We start from the raw sequence: 19,471 nt of genomic DNA, 5'->3' as shown, positions 1-19,471 counted from the left end.
ATGGGAACAACGTGGCAGCTTCAAAATCAGGAATACTAATAATGTGCTCGGAATACTGCGGGTTAATGACAGTGAAGTACAGGCCGCTACATGTGCATGCATTTTCACTTTGGTTATTTAAGAAAAATGCATCCACAGTGATATTTTCTGTGTTTATGATTATACAAATTAAGGATAAAATCCATTATTGAGGAAAACGAGAGGGAATCCCCTGCTGACTATGCAGACCGCCCCAAAAAGGTATTATATCCACACCACTCTGGTGTACAGAGGAGATTAAACAGTTGTTATTAATGATTAAATGACCCCCACATCTTCTCCCTACATTCTGTGATAACAGTCTTTCTGAAGGCTTTTTATTTTTTCATTTTAGTTTTACATCAGTTTCTGGGAACAATTGGACAGTCAATCATACAGATGACACTTAAAGAAAAAAGTACCAGTGCAAATTAACTGTTGCCCGCTGTGGTAATGTTCTTTGAATCACAAAAGCAAAGATGCGGATTTATGTGTTAGTGGGGTGAAGCTAAAATAAGGATTCAGACTTAGCTGTCCCTTGGGCCAGATGCTTCTAAGGTTAACACCACAGGGTTAACGTGGTCATGTTAATCTGGACTGACAGCTCAGATACTTTACAGTAGCTACAGAGAAACCACGTGGCACGTAGCTGCAGGTCTCCCCCTGTTTACAAAGCAGAATGCTGTTCTAAGGTGGAAAGTTGTTTACATTCAAATGAGACAATCTGTCGAATCATTTTGTGGGCTTTGTGCATGCATTATGATGCTTCGTATGGAACAAATCTGGTCATCCTATTCAACTCCCAAAACCAACATACAGGTTACTGTCCAGTAAAACCTCCCTTGTCTTTAAATCAAAGAATAGTGGCTCAAGTGTCATTCAGCTGTGTCTTCAGCTGTCAATAGGTTATTTTTTCTGTTAATCTTTTTGGTTTACCATTTTACAGAGCTTCTTCAGGGTCTTAAAAAGTCATACAATTCTTATTCTCAATAATACGCTTCATAATGTTTTAAATATAACCAAATTGTTCATATTATGTTAATTTAACTATGTTTTATATTTCTAGTTTTTTCATCTATTGCTTCCTCCACTTTTTTTTAATCAAGTCATTTTCTGCTAAAATGGGTTTTGTATGTTTTGGCCATTTAAGTAAAAACTGTCTTGTTACGTTGTCCATTAACAGTATTTTAAATGACGTTTTATCTTCAAAACAAGGATTTCAGTAACTCATCTCAAGTAACAAGTAGCCATTATGAGGTTTACTGTGTACTTTCAGAAGGAATAGTTGGTTGGTGACACAATAAAACCACAAAGCAAAGCTAAAAGTGTCTTTATTTTCTAATTTAGGTTAACCTTTCTTTAGGGACTTGATCTTTTTATTTTATGATTTGGTCCTGGCTTAGGTCTTACGAAACAGCACTTCTGCTGGTTGAAACGTAAAGAAACCCTGATTTTTAATAAAGAATCAGTTTGATTAAATGAAATAGGGTCCTGGTCATTTTGCCCCCAGCTGCCATTTCATACTCTTGCAGTTTTGCTTGATTTGTTTCCAACTGTTTTGCGTATGGCGTAGGTTAATTGGTCTCTCTAAATTGCTCTTAGGTGTGTGAATGAGTGTGTGCATGGTTGTTTGTGTGTTGCCCGGTGATGGACTGGCGACCTGTCCAGGGTGTACCCCGCCTCTCGCCCGTAGACTGCTGGAGATACAGTACAGACCAAAGGTTTGGACACACCTTCTCATTCAAAGAGTTGTCTTTATTTTCATGACTATGAATATTGTAGCTTCACACTGAAGGCATCAAAACTATGAATTAACACATGTGGAATTATATACTGAACAAAAAAGTGTGAAACAACTGAAAATATGTCTTATATTCTAGGTTCTTCAAAGTAGCCACCTTTTGCTTTGATTACTACTCCACACACTCTTGGCATTCTGTTGATGAGCTTCAAGAGGTAGTCACCTGAAATGGTTTTCACTTCACAGGTGTACCCTGTCAGGTTTAATAAGTGGGATCTCAAGCCTTATAAATAAGGTTGGGACCATCAGTTGTGTTGTACAGGAGGTGGATACAGTACAGTAGTCCTACTGAATAGACTGTTAGAATTTGTATTATGGCAAGAAAAAAGCAGCTAAGTAAAGAAAAATGAGTGGCCATCATTACTTTAAGAAATGAAGGTCAGTCAGTCTGAACAATTGGGAAAACTTTGAAAGTGTCCCCAAGTGCAGTCGCAAAAACCATCAAGCCCTACAAAGAAACTGGCTCCGCCCCAGGAAAGGAAGACCAAGAGTCACCTCTGCTGCGGACGATAAGTTCATCCGAGTCACCAGCCTCAGAAATCGCAGGTTAACAGCAGCTCAGATTAGAGAACAAGTCAATGCCACACAGAGTTCTAGCAGCAGACACATCTCTAGAACAACTGTTAAGAGGAGACTGTGTGAATCAGGCCTTCATGGTAAAATAGCTGCTAGGAAACCACTGCTGAGGACAGGCAACAAGCAGAAGAGACTTGTTTGGGCTAAAGAACACAAGGAATGGACATTAGACCAGTGGAAATCTGTGCTTTGGTCTGATGAGTCCAAGTTTGAGATCTTTGGTTCCAACCACCGTGTCTTTGTGCGGCGCAGAAGAGGTGAACAGATGGACTCTACATGCCTGGTTCCCACCGTGAAGCATGGAGGAGGAGGTGTGATGGTGTGGGGGTGCTTTGCTGGTGACACTGTTGATGACCTGGCCTCCACAGTCACCGGACCTGAACCCAATCGAGATGGTTTGGGGTGAGCTGGACCGCAGAGTGAAGGCAAAAGGGCCAACAAGTGCTAAGCATCTCTGGGAACTCCTTCAAGACTGTTGGAAAACCATTTCAGGTGACTACCTCTTGAAGCTCATCAACAGAATGCCAAGAGTGTGTGGAGCAGTAATCAAAGCAAAAGATGGTTACTTTGAAGAACCTAGAATATAAGACATATTTTCAGTTGTTTCACACTTTTTTGTTCAGTATATAATTCCACATGTGTTAATTCATAGTTTTGATGCCTTCAGTGTGAAGCTACAAAATTCATAGTCATGAAAATAAAGACAACTCTTTGAATGAGAAGGTGTGTCCAAACCTTTGGTCTGTACTGTAGGCACCAGCATCCCCGTGACCCACTATGGAATAAGCGGTAGAAAATGACTGACTGACTGTTTGCGTATGACAAAGACCTGTCTGCCTTGGGACCCTTTGTTGATTTGACAACTGATTATTTTAAGTTGCTTTATATAATCTGCTCAAATTGTACTGGACTGAAATATGTTGATGGTACTCAGATTAATGTAATCTATCAACAGTAAGTCGCTCATCTGTATTTGGTTTAATTACAGGTCAGAGTCTCTCATATTTCATAAGAGTCAACTGGGGTTTTTTTCAATTAATCTCCATATTTCATCAAAAATTCTTAATTACTGAGATAAATAAATATTCAATGGTTACATGCATGGTTATGAAATGGAAGTAGGTTGGAATGAAAAGGAAAAGGTTGGGTACGAACTGGTAAAAGTAAATCACTGTAATTCTAAAGCAGTATATTGCAACTTTAGAGCCTTATTCTGACATTTTATGGTCTTCTCCCTTCCCAATTGTTCCCAAAACTTCTTATGACCAAGGACCCAAAAAAAACAAATCAATAAATTGAATTCAGATTATTAAAGTGTTTTTAATTCACAACAAATGTCATCTCAAGCCATATTAACAGGACAAACACATATGCAAATATGTAATCAATCTATCAATCCAATCCAATCATACAGATAGAATCAAATTCAGATACATACATTCCAGTCTAGTTATAATACACTGCAGTGATACTCAGTTCATAAAGTCAGTTACAAAATTATGCATCTATGGAGAAACAACTGATTGTATCAAGTTATTGATTTTGTAGCAATCCTTTCTGATCAAGCATGTGGCAAAGGTGGAAAGGAATAATTTCCTTTTAACAGGAAGTAACCTCCAGCTGAACAAGGCTTTGTGTTAATAGCGATCTGCTGAGACCAACCAGGGGTTCGAGAAGACAGAACAGATCCACATAATCACAACAGTACGGCTCCAGGAGTACTATCTATGTTAAAGAAAAAAGTACACAGAGGTAACGGAAGCAATTGCTCAGTTAGGGGCTTCGTCTAGAGAGAAATGCAGCTGAAAAGAGATTTGCTAAACCAGTGGTACAATCTTTGGGAAAATTAGTAGATATCGTTATTAACAGCAGTAGCTCCTTCAGTGGCTTTGTCCATGGCAGTCACAAGGCTAAACACAGGAAGACAGGGCAAATTACATAACCTACGGAAAGAGACCTTGAAGTTATTGGCTGCAAAAGCTCAGGTGATGGTTGTCTCTAGGGAGGTAAAATAGCTAAACACTAACACGGGTTAAGGTGTTGCTTTTATGGAGAGAGAGAAATCAAAAGGTCCTCTGATATCTTAGATATTGCTGTCTGTACTTCTCAGTCTTCTGTCAAATCTGAAATCTGCTGTTTCTTTTCTTTCAGGCCCGTAACTCCTACTCCAACGAGGTGGTGGCCATCAAAAAGATGTCCTATAATGGAAAGCAGACCACTGAAGTAAGAATCAAACTTGACACAGTTCTAACATTTAACTTGTGAATGCACCACTGCAGTTTTGTGGTTTTGCTTCTTCCAACATGTTGCAAAAACCTGAAGCTTTAGGGGGAAATTTGCTATGACAAAAGTCAACCCTTCTAAGTGACACAGGGTTGGGAGTTGTACAAAAAGCAAAATGTGCATTCTGTTTGACTCCAGCATGAGAATTAGTCTGATTGGGAATACCTTTTGCTTCAGTTAGTTGCTCTGAAAGACACAAATAAAGTGAAAATATTTATTGTCCAAAGTTTAGGATAAGCTGTTTTCTACTCCAGTCAGTCTTTTGCTAAATTTGGTCATTTGTTTTTATTCAGAAGCCTGTATTTATAGCCTGTGATGACAGCTTGCACTCCAGTTTAACTCAAACCCTTATTCTGTGGTTTTGGAAACTTTGTGTTTTTATAAATGTGTGACTCTGATGTGTTTCTTTTGGGGCTGTTGCTTGATATTCTCAGACCTTTTCAAATGGAGACAGAGAATTAGTCTTTTATTTTCTTTATTTATGCATGTGCAATGCCATTAAAACTTTTCTTTTTGCAGTGTATATTAAAAGGCAAGCCCTAATACTTGTGCTTAGACCTCTGTTGGAATTTTATTTTTGCAGAAGTGGCAGGACATCATCAAAGAAGTTAAGTTTTTGGGACAACTGCGACACCCAAACACAATTGAGTACAAAGGCTGCTACTTGAAAGACAACACTGCCTGGGTCAGTGGGTCCTTCTTTAGTTATTCCTATGTTGTGTGTCTCTGTTGTTTCGGTCTTTGTCCTAATTTGTTCACACATCTTTTTAATTGTGTTTTTCCACAGAGCATTACTCTATATTCTCATGTATCATTAATAATACACCCTGTGTTCAGGCTGCGATCAAACTTGATAAGATGTTTTATATCTAAGATGCCACAGACCATCTTAACTGTTTTTACTTTTGTTTCAGCTGGTGATGGAGTATTGCCTGGGCTCCGCATCAGATTTATTAGAGGGTAAGCATATGAAGTTACATACCTTTTCATGTATCTTTGCACATTGTTCTCTATGTTGAGGTGGAGTGGGTGATTGTGGCTTACAATGCATCTTCCTCTGATCCACCTCCTAGACAGCAAAATAGATATCATAGAACTAAAATAAAAGCTGGCGCTGGCGAGTCAACAATGCCATTCTTTTTTTTTTTAGCTGAATTTGAGATACAAGCCTGGTGTATGTGTAAGGTCACACTGTTGTGGCGCTGCAATGCCTCTGTTTAGTCTTTAGACTTAGCAAAGCACTGCCTGGTTGTACAACTACGGCAGAAAAAATGTTTGGTTTTGTTTTGCATGTGTTAAAATACCCCTAATCTTGTTCCAAAAGAACAATTTTAATAGTAAATGTAACTTGGTTTACCACATTCTGACATAATAGTAGGGTTTGATCATTGTAGATTTAAAAACAAGCTATGTTTATGATAGTTTTTCATTGTTGCTTTGATTTTGATACACAGACTTGGGGTAAAACAGAGAACACCTACTACATTTAGTAGTAGTTTATTGTGCTTATTGTGCAGAATATTATCCCTTTTTCTGTTCTGCGCTTTAGTAACACAAGCTGATATCAGCTGGTTAGTCAGACCATCTGCTCTGGTAGCCAACCTATATTTGTTTCCCTAACAGGCATGCAGTCCGTAGCTTGCCAACTGTAGTTTTAGAGCAGTGTTACCTTGATAAGAATAATGCGTGGTGGATAGTTTCCACATTATGAGTGTGTTGTTTGCAACAGTTTTTTCCAAATTTGTCTTGTAAAAGACTATAAGGTTTATGAGCCTGCAGGTCAGCAGTGCACAGCAATATATCACATACGCTGTGCCCTGTGAGATAGAATTTGGTGTTGCTGCTGTTGTTTTTTTAAGACTGAAACTAATGCATATTAAGGTGCCAACATCAGGCCTTGTGTGTTTCTTACTCAGTGTTTCTGCTGACTGATGGAAACTCTGAACAATACAGCCATAACATTAATGAACTGGATACCATCTTAATACATTCTCACTGTAGAGTCAAACTAGCTGAAACAGTAGTAGTTGTTTGGGCAATTTCGAGAACCAGTAAAGTTTATGTGCTTATTGTCCCTTCAACTAAAAACTGTTAAAGTATAGCAGTTTTAATAGTTATAGGGACACTTACCTATTGAAGCAGGGGTCTGGGCATGCAGTCATGGGTATTGTTTTTTATTCTGTATAAAATACAGAAAGGCCTGCCAGGGTTATGACTTCATAGAGTCCCTGTTCTAGGTTCAGACCATCTTTCATTGAAAGTAACCTTTGCTTTTTTTTATACGTTATTTGGAAAGAACTCGTATTTAACTAATTCAGTTTGGGTTGTAAAAATGACTGATTAACATCAGTTTAGATAATTGTTTGACCTTCATAAGAATTCATAACTGAGGATTCAAAAAGTAAAACATCTAAAACAAGAAAAAGATTTTCTCAGGTTTTATCCTTTTGCTAATATTTATCAAATATACTACTATAAATGTTTGCCATGATTCTAAGCTTGACTCCGTCTCTCTGGTTCTGTTCATAAATATAAAATAAATACCAGAGCAAGATCAAACGCTTACTGGAACTAGAGCAAATAACTGGAAATGGAGTCCAGTGTTTTAGTTGTATTCTTGTTTGTAAGTTATTTATATTCATGAAGCCTTAGATTTAAGCAATAGTCTTTCTGATTGGTAACTAAAAGTTTTTAAAGTTTCAGTTCAGCCTCTAAGCTAACTGTATCTGAAACATGTGTGCTATTTTATACACCCATGTGTGCGCTAATGTCTGGCGTAAGATACAGTCATGATTTTTGATCTTGTTCTGATTTTTATGGACTATGGCCTTCATGGAACTTCTCAATCAAAATTATTTTCTGGTCTTTTATATTGGCTCATAGTCTTCCTGTTTTACCTCTAGCCCACAATGAGCAAACCGTCTGTATGTGGAACGTCATCTTCTTTGTTTAACTTGACTAATTTCTGTATTTTCTCTGAAGTTCATAAAAAACCACTCCAAGAAATGGAAATTGCTGCCATTACCCACGGTGCCTTGCTAGGACTGGCTTACCTACATTCCCATAATATGATTCACAGGTGAGTCAGTTCCCTTGCTTTAGTCTCTACATTGTCCATTTGCAACAGGGAGGGAATAAATCCAATAATGTAAGACACTCCTGTTTTTCCATTCAAGGTGAAGGTTTTATCAAGCTGTAAAACACTTATGTCTGCAGTTATTCTCAAAAATAAGTGTACGGAAGATGTATCATAAACATTTTTTATTTATCTGTCATATTATCTATTCTTCCAGAAAGATATGTTAGCAGTGATGTCACATGGCTTTTTTTAGTTGCTGCGATATTCAGATGAGATGAAGATTGTGTCTGAAAATAAGGGTCCCCCTTGCCAAGTAGGTCAGAATCAAGTGCAATAAGGTTGTTTATCTTTATTGGCTGGTCTATGTGGAAGCATAGAGCTGCCACCCCAGCAAAATAAAAATAGATCTTAGATGTTACTTTATAATGTTACATTATAATATCATGTTATTACAGTATAGGTATTTATCACATTATAACACAAAACTTTTCACATTCTTAAAATATAGTATTTATATTGTATGAACGTGTTTATTTATTACGTCGAAACGAACGTAAAACATTTGACCTTGGTGGTGTAGTTTGTATCCATGGAGCCTTCCATGCTCCTCCGGTTGATCAATGAGGAAAACTGCCACTTCAGTCCAGTCAGACTCATTCTTCCTACTGTACAGCTCAATGTGTTCAGTTTCTACCCAGTCTACAATTAATAATTATTATAACACTATCCAAGCTACTCGGTAACAGCTAAATCTCTCCATGGCTCAATCCAAGCATGAAACAGAACTTAATCAGTTTCTGTAGACGAGACATTTTCTCTACCACTTATCTGCACCGTCACTAACTTCATTATGTTATAACAATGAAAGGTATCGTGTTATTACGAGTGCTTTATTATTCAAACAGTAACATTTTCATGTTTGTACAATATATTATCATGTTACTACAGTATAATACTTAGGAAAGAACTTAAGCTTTTTGTTATAACATAATAAATATATTGTCATAACTAGATACAATGTTGAGCAAACATGAAAGTGTATGTTAGAACAATACAGTTTTCATGTTGTTACATGATATAACTTTATTTTTCAGCTCTGTGTATCACACACCAATTTTTTTTTTTGAAAAATCAAACTTTAATTTGAGTACATTTAGTAATGGGGAAAAAAATCCTATGTTAATAAATGGTTGCTTTTAGCAAAACCACCAGTGGCACGATTGTTGTTTTTCCCACTCTTTATCCTTTTACAACCCTGTTAGGACAGCAGGGCGGCATGTGGTCTTTTTCTGTAACATTTCGGAAGGTTAAACCATACAAAGTAGAGTATTTGATTATTCCTCTCCGCAGATCATCAAAAGGCTCGGGTCTTTCTTGCGTCCTTCTGAAACCAGGCTAGTTTTCTGGGATAATTTTTCTCCCACCTGTGTTTCTCCATAATTTATTTTTAAATGGGATGTTTTTTCCCCATTGCATAAAAATGATTTTAACATTTTTTTTAAATATAAAAAATTATTTTTAACATTTTTCAGTGGCAGATTAAGATACTGCAAAAACTGGTAAATTTATTCTAATACTTTTTTACATTTTTTTTCCTAGGAGGGACAAATTCATTTTTCCAAATCCCTAACAAGTATCTGAAACTAGCTTGTTTTTTCTTTTTCTTTCCTTCTGGCTTATTAACCAACATAATGTCACTTTTGCTCTCTTCCCCCATGCCCATATCTCCACCCAGAGATGTGAAAGCTGGTAACATCCTGCTGACAGAGCTGGGTCAAGTCAAGCTGGCTGACTTTGGCTCTGCCTCCATTGCCTCACCTGCCAACTCCTTTGTTGGAACACCTTACTGGTCAGTATACACAACACAGGAAACTTAAACCGAAAGCAAAAGTGAATGTAATTTTCTGAGAAGACAGAGATTGCTTTATTTACATGCCTCTTCCTGGAAAAGCACTTAGAAACCCGATACCAAAAATGCATTTGAATAACAAAAACAATAGTGAATATAAAAGAATGACAGTTTAACCCTTGTGTGGTGTTCGGGTCTGTGGGACCCATTTTCATTATTTACTGAAGGAAGAATGATACAATTAATGTAAATTAATTGTAAATTTGTTTCCACTCATATCACGATTTTAATTGTTGGATTGTGAGGCATTAAAAATCACAAAATGCAATGGGTCCACCAGACCCAGAAACATTGGCTGAGTGAAAACAATATGAACACTACACAAGGGTTAAAATAACTTTAAAAATTATAAGACAATAACCGTTTTCCATTTATCTTTATTATCTGAGGACAGTTTTTGGATTTCGACATTTGAAGAGAGATTTGAAGAAAATATTATCAGTAAGAGAACTAGGAAGTAAACCTGAACTTGATATCAGGACTCATTTTTAGTTGTAAATCTTATGTTTAAACTTGCAAAAAATAGGTTTTAACTTATTAACAATAGATGATTAAGAAAACAAGTTAAAATTCCTGGTGCTGGAACTCATTAATAAATCATTTTTTATTGTGAAAGAATGTGTCATTATTTCAGGTAAAGAAACAAGTCCCTGAATTAAGATCACCTTGTTTTCATCATTGTTCCGTTTCTGAGTTGAGATTCAGTTTATTTATCAAATGTGTTCATCTATTTTTCACATTAAAATCAGCTCTACCTCAAGTTCAAATTCTTATTTTCTATTATACACATTTGTTGCATTTTTGATGGTAAAAGAAAATCCGCTTTGAAACAGCAAGGACAAGTTGTCTTATGCACAAAACCTGTGACAAACTCATTTATAGGAACACATTCCAAAAACTGAGCTGCTATCACAGCATACCAGAGTCTTAAAAAGCTTTGAGAAGCTTAGCAGATTATAACATTTTCATGGATGTTTTTTCCACTTGTACTTAAGAGAGTGTCTGCATGTATCTGTGGGTGTGTTTGCATGTGCCTATCTCTGTCCACAGGATGGCCCCAGAAGTGATTTTAGCCATGGACGAGGGTCAGTATGAAGGCAAAGTGGACATCTGGTCGCTGGGGATCACCTGTATTGAACTGGGTAAGTGGTTACAGGAAGCACTGAATAGATTATTAATCAGAAATTAATCTACAAATCAATCTTGGAGAACCTGATTAGTCCTTTTCAAAACCTTGGCACAAGAATTGAGCCATGTGTTAAGCCATGTTTCACTCTCCCGTCTGTTTCAGCGGAGCGTAAACCTCCCTTGTTCAACATGAATGCCATGAGTGCCTTATATCACATCGCACAGAACGACTCTCCCACGCTGCAGTCAAATGAGTGGTGAGTGGTTTTTGCAGCTCTAGCGGCCTTTACTTTTGTTATTTGTATTTAAAGTAAGCTGATAGGAAGCATGGTGGAGAGTGGGTTGGGCATGCAGCACAGGTCTTAAGGAGCCAGGACTCGAACCTGGGACAACTGTGTCGTGGACTAAGGTTTCCGTACATGGGTCGCACGCTCTACCTCAACGCTAAGCCCCACGGCCTCAAAAATATTTCTGTAGTGTAAATGATCTTCTTTTTTCTTGTCTGGTTTAAATAAAGCATCCATGCAGGCACATATTAGTTGTAGTTTTACTGAGAAAAATAGCCCCCTTCATGCATTTTCTTTTGGAGCTTTGAACCTCACAACTCCTCAATGTGAAAGGTAATAAAATCTCTTGGGACTATCCTTCCAGACATCAATTGTTTTATTTATTTTTTTTTTTTTTTATAGATTTAATTTAGGCCAACAGTTTTTAAACAGCCTCTTGTGATCTCTTTGCTGCACCATCTCATCTAGCAGAGTGAGGAAAAAAGCAGTTTTTTTCAGCTATGGCCTGCAGTGCTACCAGATGCTATCATGCTCTTTGACATTTTTATGCCTGATTCATCTCATAAATCAAGAAAGCTTGTGTTTTCTTACTGTATGTTGTTTTTGTCACTAAGAGTACTTGTGGTGTATCTTCATAGAGGTGATTTGATTATGTTTTAAATGTATGTTTAAAATAAAAATATGTATTAATTTGTAATTAAGTACAAGTACAAATAAATACAAGTAAATTATGTTTGGCTGGGTAGTGGCTGAATGCTAATATACTTCAACCTAAGTAAATATATCCTACAGTCCTTTGTAAAAGTATTTACACACCTTAAACTCTTCAGCCACAAATGTCAATGTATTTTATTGGGATTTTATGTGATAACCCTACACAAAGTAATGGTTCACTGTGAAGACATTTGGTTTTTTTCTACAAATTTTTTAAATGTTGACAACACTAATTAATTGACATTCCAATTAATTCATTGGAATGTATGTACCTGACGTTTGTGAAGTGCCTTGGACAACGTGTTGTGAATTGGCTCTATATAAATAAACTGAGTTGAATTGGATTGAACACTAGTAACGTTTCCTACCGCGAAACAAACCTTCATCACGGCCAGGATCAGCCCAGTCCACGGCAGCGCACTCAGTTCTTCTTCTTCTACTCTGTCTGTAGTGTTAACAGCGCGACCAGCTATTGTAACAGCAGTTGTTGCGCGCAACATGCTCACTCGTGTTGTCTACCCCCGGCTGCCGTAGTAAGTCTACACACAACATTTCTCATTTACGAAACGCTAAAGTCAGGGACATTTCCAGGGACAGCTTTAGCCTGGGACAGGTCGTCTAAATCGGGGACGTTTGGTCACCCTACACTACAAGACACTTGGTTTTATCTAAAATGCAGTCATATTCAAAGTAATCCCAATTTGGACTCTGGCGCTTTATCCCAGGTTTTGCTGACATGACGCTCAGATGACTTGACTGATGAACCTGTCAAAAAAAAAACAACCAGCAACCGGAGAATAGGCTTCATCCTTAAGCATGAGACACAAACGAAAACTAAGCACATTGTCGCTATAAATTCAGTTACTTTTAGTTAGTTTTGTGAACACTCATTACAGTTTTAATTAGTTTTCGTTTTTTGCAAAGTACTCATACTCATCGTCTTCCGCTTCATCCGGGACCGGGTTGCGGGGGCAGCACACTCAGCAGAGACGCCCAGACGTCCCTCTCACCAGACACCTCCTCCAGCTCCTCAGGGGGAGCCCAAGGCGTTCCCAGGCCAGCCGAGAGACATAGTCCCTCCAGCGTGTCCTGGGCCTCCTCCCGGTGGGACGTGCCTGGAACACCTCCCGAAGAAGGCGTCCAGCAGGCATCCGGTATAGATGTCCGAGCCACCTCAACTGGCTCCTCTCGATGTGGAGGAGCAGCAGCTCTACTCCGAGCCCCTCCCGGGCCTCGTCTTTATTTTTATTTTAGTTAACAAAAGTGTTTTTTTCTTTACTTCTAGTTTTTGTTATTTTGTTAGTTTTCGTTAACGATAATAACCTTGATGACAACCACGGAACACAGCAGACAGGTCAGGGATAAAGTTATGGAGAACTTTAAAGCATGGTTCTGCTATAAAACAATACCCCAAGCTTTAGACATCTTTCAGAGCAATGTCTAATCTGTCATTCGAAGTTGGTGAGTTAAAGAGTAAAGAAAAACTTCAAACCAACCCAAGACATGGATGTCCTCCTAAACTGTCATTTTGACAGTTTATAATGTGCTTTTCTGACCACTTACTTTGAACCCACATTCGACTACACTTCCCATGAAGCCAGAGATGTGTTAGAAAAGTCCCTATTTGTCAGCTAAAACACCAATTAAACAAATTGAAGTTTGTGAGAGAAACATGACATGAATACTTTTGTAAGGCACTGTAAAAACAGTTTGATAATAATGTTAGCAACACTCTGAAATAACTTCGTATTTTCTGCAAGTGCAATGTACTCAGAGCAATCAGTCTTTGTCTTGTGCTCAAGGTTTAACTGAATATCTCTCATTGTTTTTAGTCCTCAAACCTGTGCAACACAAACAGATCATCAAAACTCAAGTCAAGAAAAGTTTGATTTTGTTTGCTGTATGCTCGGTTGACACCTGTTGTAAAATTAGCTTTGGTTTCCAGCGCCGTGCTGAAGTGACTGATTGTGTGGGACAGCACATGGTTTGTGGTATTTTTGGAGGAACTCCAGCTGCCCGGGGTATTGGCAACATCCAGCCAGATAAAACTAGTAGAGACATTAGCTCAATAGTGTTCTGTACCAAAACACAATGCCACACTGTGTGCACACATTGGCACATCACACGTGGACTCGTGGACCTGGGTCGGCCTCAGATAGGAAGAGCGTTACAAGTTTAGGTGAAGAGAGGCGGTTGGAAAGTGCTGTGTATGTGCATGTTCTGACCTGTCTGTGACCCTGGATTTGCATATTAATTTCATTAAATCCTGACAGCCATCAAGGGCTACTTTATCTCAACACCCCATTAACATAATGTTTTATTCTGTAAAGCGCTTTACAGCATATTTTTGGATCAGAGTTCCACATCTCCAATGGCCTGTATTTTTATTGCTCAACATATTTATATAATCTATGTATGGCTCATGCCTTTCTTCTTGTCCAAGTGAATATGTTTTTCTTTTTCTTGTTTGGTGTATTCTCATTGCTATTTTTGCTTAATATTTTCAGATTTGAATATTTGGCCTGAGAAGAGAATTATTGACCTATATTTAAATACCTCCCCCTCCCAGGTCGGATGCCTTCCGGAACTTTGTTGACTTCTGCCTACTGAAAATTCCTCAGGACAGACCCTCGTCAGGGGAGCTGCTACGAGTGAGTAGGCTTCCTCTCTTACCCTGCCAGCTGTGATCTCACTTCCTGTCTCAGTCAGTCCCTGAGCCCCAAGGATGAGTCACTCCCATCCACCCACGGCTCCCCAATACACGAGCACATACACAATGCCTTCTTCAAGTGCAAGAATAGGGTTTCCTGCTGAGAGTTGCTTATTATTATTTCTTTCTGTCTTTTTCCTTTTTTATCAGCTTTGCTTCCTGTTTCATGCCTTGCAGTCATGGTCTTCCATAGCAAGTTTATGTGTTTGCCATGTATTTAGCATTTATAGACTTAACAGTTGGAGAACAAAAAGATGACATTTGGGCAAAAAGAGCCTCTAAAGTGGTGCTGGTGGTGTAGTGGTTAAGCGCGCAACCATGTGCTGAGGCTATGGTCCTCGATGCGGCTGTACCGGGTTCGAGGCCTGGACCCAGCGACCTTTGTCGAATGTCTCCGCCTCTCTTCGCCCTCTTTGCTGTCTACCTACTGTCGGAAAAATGAAAAAAATAAAGGCCTATAGTGCCGCAAAAAATATATACAGGTCCTTCTCAAAATATTAGCATATTGTGATAAAGTTCATTATTTTCCATAATGTCATGATGAAAATTTAACATTCATATATTTTAGATTCATTGCACACTAACTGAAATATTTCAGGTCTTTTATTGTCTTAATACGGATGATTTTGGCATACAGCTCATGAAAACCCAAAATTCCTATCTCACAAAATTAGCATATCATTAAAAGGGTCTCTAAACGAGTTATGAACCTAATCATCTGAATCAACGAGTTAACTCTAAACACCTGCAAAAGATTCCTGAGGCCTTTAAAACTCCCAGCCTGGTTCATCACTCAAAACCCCAATCATGGGTAAGACTGCCGACCTGACTGCTGTCCAGAAGGCCACTATTGACACCCTCAAGCAAGAGGGTAAGACACAGAAAGAAATTTCTGAACGAATAGGCTGTTCCCAGAGTGCTGTATCAAGGCACCTCAGTGGGAAGGAAAAAGTGTGGCAGAAAACGCTGCACAACGAGAAGAGGTGACCGGACCCTGAGGAAGATTGTGGAGAAGGGCCGATTCCAGACCTTGGGGAACCTGCGGAAGCAGTGGACTGAGTCTGGAGTAGAAACATCCAGAGCCACCGTTCACAGGCGTGTGCAGGAAATGGGCTACAGGTGCCGCATTCCCCAGGTTAAGCCACTTTTGAACCAGAAACAGCAGCAGAAGCGCCTGACCTGGGCTACAGAGAAGCAGCACTGGACTGTTGCTCAGTGGTCCAAAGTACTTTTTGCGGATGAAAGCAAATTCTGCATGTCATTCGGAAATCAAGGTGCCAGAGTCTGGAGGAAGACTGGGGAGAAGGAAATGCCAAAATGCTAGAAGTCCAGTGTCAAGTACCCACAGTCAGTGATGGTTTGGGGTGCCGTGTCAGCTGCTGGTGTTGGTCCACTGTGTTTTATCAAGGGCAGGGTCAATGCAGCTAGCTATCAGGAGATTTTGGAGCACTTCATGCTTCCATCTGCTGAAAAGCTTTATGGAGATGAAGATTTCATTTTTCAGCACGACCTGGCACCTGCTCACAGTGCCAAAACCACTGGTAAATGGTTTACTGACCATGGTATCACTGTGCTCAATTGGCCTGCCAACTCTCCTGACCTGAACCCCATAGAGAATCTGTGGGATATTGTGAAGAGAACGTTGAGAGACTCAAGACCCAAAACTCTGGATGAGCTAAAGGCCGCTATCGAAGCATCCTGGGCTTCCATAAGACCTCAGCAGTGCCACAGGCTGATTGCCTCCATGCCACGCCGCATTGAAGCAGTCATTTCTGCAAAAGGATTCCCGACCAAGTATTGAGTGCATAACTGTACATGATTATTTGAAGGTTGACGTTTTTTGTATTAAAAACACGTTTCTTTTATTGGTCGGATGAAATATGCTAATTTTGTGAGATAGGAATTTTGGGTTTTCATGAGCTGTTTGCCAAAATTATCCGTATTAAGACAATAAAAGACCTGAAATATTTCAGTTAGTGTGCAATGAATCTAAAATATATGAATGTTAAATTTTCATCATTACATTATGGAAAATAATGAACTTTATCACAATATGCTAATATTTTGAGAAGGACCTGTATATTAAAAAAAGAGGCCCTAAAGGTCCAGCATTTTGTAATTGTTTTATTCATTATTTCCTGCTATAAGTTTAAACTTGTGACCTAAACCTTTTGCTAATGTGACCTTAAAGCATACAATTTATCTTCAGCTTTTTTCTGTTTATTTGTTGAAAGCACAATGGACATATGTTGAGATATATCAGGAATGTTCATAGAGTTTTCCTGCTCTTGTAGAGTTTATCTTGTTTGTGTGACCAACAGGTAATCCTATTGGGCTACTAAGAGTTTTATGTTCTTGATGATCAGGCTCAACTGCACATGGCGCTATCGAGACTTACAACACCTCCTTCGCTTCAGGTGGTGAGGGGAAGTAGTGAGGTTATGGAGCAGTCACATCAGGTGCAGTGAACTGGTGTCTAATAGGGATAAAGGTTTTGACAGAACTTCACTCCTTCTGATTTCCATAACCATTAAAGAATTATGAGTATCTTGCAGATTTTGCTTCAGTTTGGTTTTGTGTGAAAATCTTGAGGGAATACGGTATTATTTTTGATTAATCCATTCTGAGACATTGACCGGCTAGCTCTTCCTCTGATATCACACTAATGCATAGGCATATACAGGGGTTGGACAATGAAACTGAAACACCTGGTTTTAGACCACAATAATTTATTAGTTTGGTGTAGGGCCTCCTTTTGCGGCCAATACAGCATCAATTTGTCTTGGGAATGACATATACAAGTCCTGCACAGTGGTCAGAGGGATTTTAAGCCATTCTTCTTGCAGGATAGTGGCCAGGTCACTACGTGATACTGGTGGAGGAAAATGTTTCCTGACTCGCTCCTCCAAAACACCCCAAAGTGGCTCAATAAAATATTTAGATCTGGTGAATGTGCAGGCCATGGGAGATGTTCAACTTCACTTTCATGTTCATCAAACCAATCTTTCACCAGTCTTGCTGTGTGTATTGGTGCATTGTCATCCTGATACACGGCACCGCCTTCAGGATACAAGGTTTGAACCATTGGATGCACATGGTCCTCAAGAATGGTTCGGTAGTTCTTGGTAGTGACGCGCCCATCTAGCACAAGTATTGGGCCAAGGGAATGCCATGATATGGCAGCCCAAACCATCACTGATCCACCCCCATGCTTCAATCTGGGCATGCAACAGTCTGGGTTTTACGCTTCTTTGGGGCTTCTCCACACCGTAACTCTCCTGGATGTGGGGAAAACAGTAAAGGTGGACTCATCAGAGAACAATACATGTTTCACATTGTCCACAGCCCAAGATTTACGCTCCTTGCACCATTGAAACCGACGTTTGGCATTGGCATGAGTGACCAAAGGTTTTGCTATAGCAGCCCGGCCGTGTATATTGACCCTGTGGAGCTCCTGACGGACAGTTCTGGTGGAAACAGGAGAGTTGAGGTGCACATTTAATTCTGATTTGGGCAGCCGTGGTTTTATGTTTTTTGGATACAATCCGGGTTAGCACCCGAACATCCGTTTCAGACAGCTTCCTTTTGCGTCCACAGTTAATCCTGTTGGATGTGGTTCGTCCTTCTTGGTGGTATGCTGACATTACCCTGGATACTGTGGCTCTTGATGCATCACAAAGACTTGCTGTCTTGGTCACAGATGCGCCAGCAAGACGTGCACCAACAATTTGTCCTCTTTTGAACTCTGGTATGTCACCCATAATGTTGTGTGCATTTCAATATTTTGAGCAAAACTGTGCTCTTACCCTGCTAATTGAACCTTCACACTCTGCTCTTACTGGTGCAATGTGCAATCAATGAAGACTGGCTACCAGGCTGGTCCACTTTAGCCATGAAACCTCCCACACTAAAATGACAGGTGTTTCAGTTTCATTGTCCAACCCCTGTACCTCTCCAAGCTCTTTAAAAGGAAAAACCAGGTCAGACCTCTCTAGCCTTTTTGGTCTTCATGTTCTGACCTCAGATGAATTGCATCCTCTCACTGTGTTCCTTATTACAAGTGATATTAATTGTACAAATCAGAAACACCACTGGACAACCTTCTCTAAGAAGGAAAAATCCCTGTTTTTAAATCTATGCTGAACTGCTAACTCCAGATGATGTGCAGCAGTAAATTTCCAGGGTACTGAAAATCATTTAAAAAAACAGGATTTTTAAATGTAGACCTGAAAACTGCAAAACCTCATATTTGTTTACTATCCATTAAACAAGATTTGAATTATAAACCTTTTTTCTTATTTATTTTAAACACAAGAATACCCACACTGCCGGTAATATTTCATTGAATGTGCCTTTAGAAACTATACAGTTTTTAGCTGTATAGTTAATGATATTTAATGACATTTTTAACAGAAAAAAAATCATATAATTACATGCATATGTTTAATGTATGCAAATGTCTAACCTGCACAGTAGCTACACCTGACTTAGCTTAGCATAGCTACCTTGTCTTTTCTAAAAGGAAAAAAAACACTCAAGTCCAATTTAAAACGTTTTGCCCTTTGGGTAGTTGAGAAATATATTAACTGTTAAGCTTCAGGACTTTTACCAGTAACACTGGGTTAAGACTTCTATCTTGGAAATTAAGGCACTAAAGGTGCATTCACATTTTCCAAAAACAATTTCTTTAAAAACTGAGAAGACTGCTGGACAGCCAGTTCGATATATCAGAAAGCTAAAGATTTGGAATGCTTTTAACCTCATAAATGTATGATGCCTAACGGATGGCTCTTTACAGCAAGACCCTTTATATTTGGAGAAGGAGATGTGGGAGGGCTGTGACATTTTCCATAATAATAATAATAATTCAGACTTTTAGCTGTTCAGTAGGGAAGGGTCGTCAAGCCACCCACATTCTGATCTACTGTAGGTCCATCAAAAATCAGGACAATCACTCATTGCTATT

General features: G+C 39.0%; 1 protein-coding gene across 5 annotated transcripts in view; it reads left to right on the top strand.

Annotated features, from left to right (window-relative positions):
- Positions 1 to 19,471, top strand: part of taok3a (TAO kinase 3a) — a 78,375-nt gene that overhangs the window by 39,713 nt on the left and 19,191 nt on the right. For all 5 annotated transcript variants that reach the window (XM_047381710.1, XM_047381705.1, XM_047381707.1 and 2 more), the window contains 8 exons: positions 4,547 to 4,618; positions 5,262 to 5,363; positions 5,593 to 5,638; positions 7,661 to 7,757; positions 9,493 to 9,606; positions 10,717 to 10,808; positions 10,958 to 11,051; positions 14,365 to 14,446. In XM_047381710.1, coding sequence (XP_047237666.1) covers positions 4,547 to 4,618; positions 5,262 to 5,363; positions 5,593 to 5,638; positions 7,661 to 7,757; positions 9,493 to 9,606; positions 10,717 to 10,808; positions 10,958 to 11,051; positions 14,365 to 14,446 — 699 coding nt within the window. The remainder of the gene's footprint in view (positions 1 to 4,546; positions 4,619 to 5,261; positions 5,364 to 5,592; positions 5,639 to 7,660; positions 7,758 to 9,492; positions 9,607 to 10,716; positions 10,809 to 10,957; positions 11,052 to 14,364; positions 14,447 to 19,471) is intronic.

The sequence above is a fragment of the Girardinichthys multiradiatus genome, chromosome 12, assembly GCF_021462225.1.
Source record: "Girardinichthys multiradiatus isolate DD_20200921_A chromosome 12, DD_fGirMul_XY1, whole genome shotgun sequence".
In the NCBI taxonomy this organism is placed as follows: Eukaryota; Metazoa; Chordata; class Actinopteri; order Cyprinodontiformes; family Goodeidae; genus Girardinichthys; species Girardinichthys multiradiatus.
The sequence above is the reverse complement of the archived record's forward strand: the minus strand, read 5'-3'. Positions and strand labels throughout refer to the sequence as shown.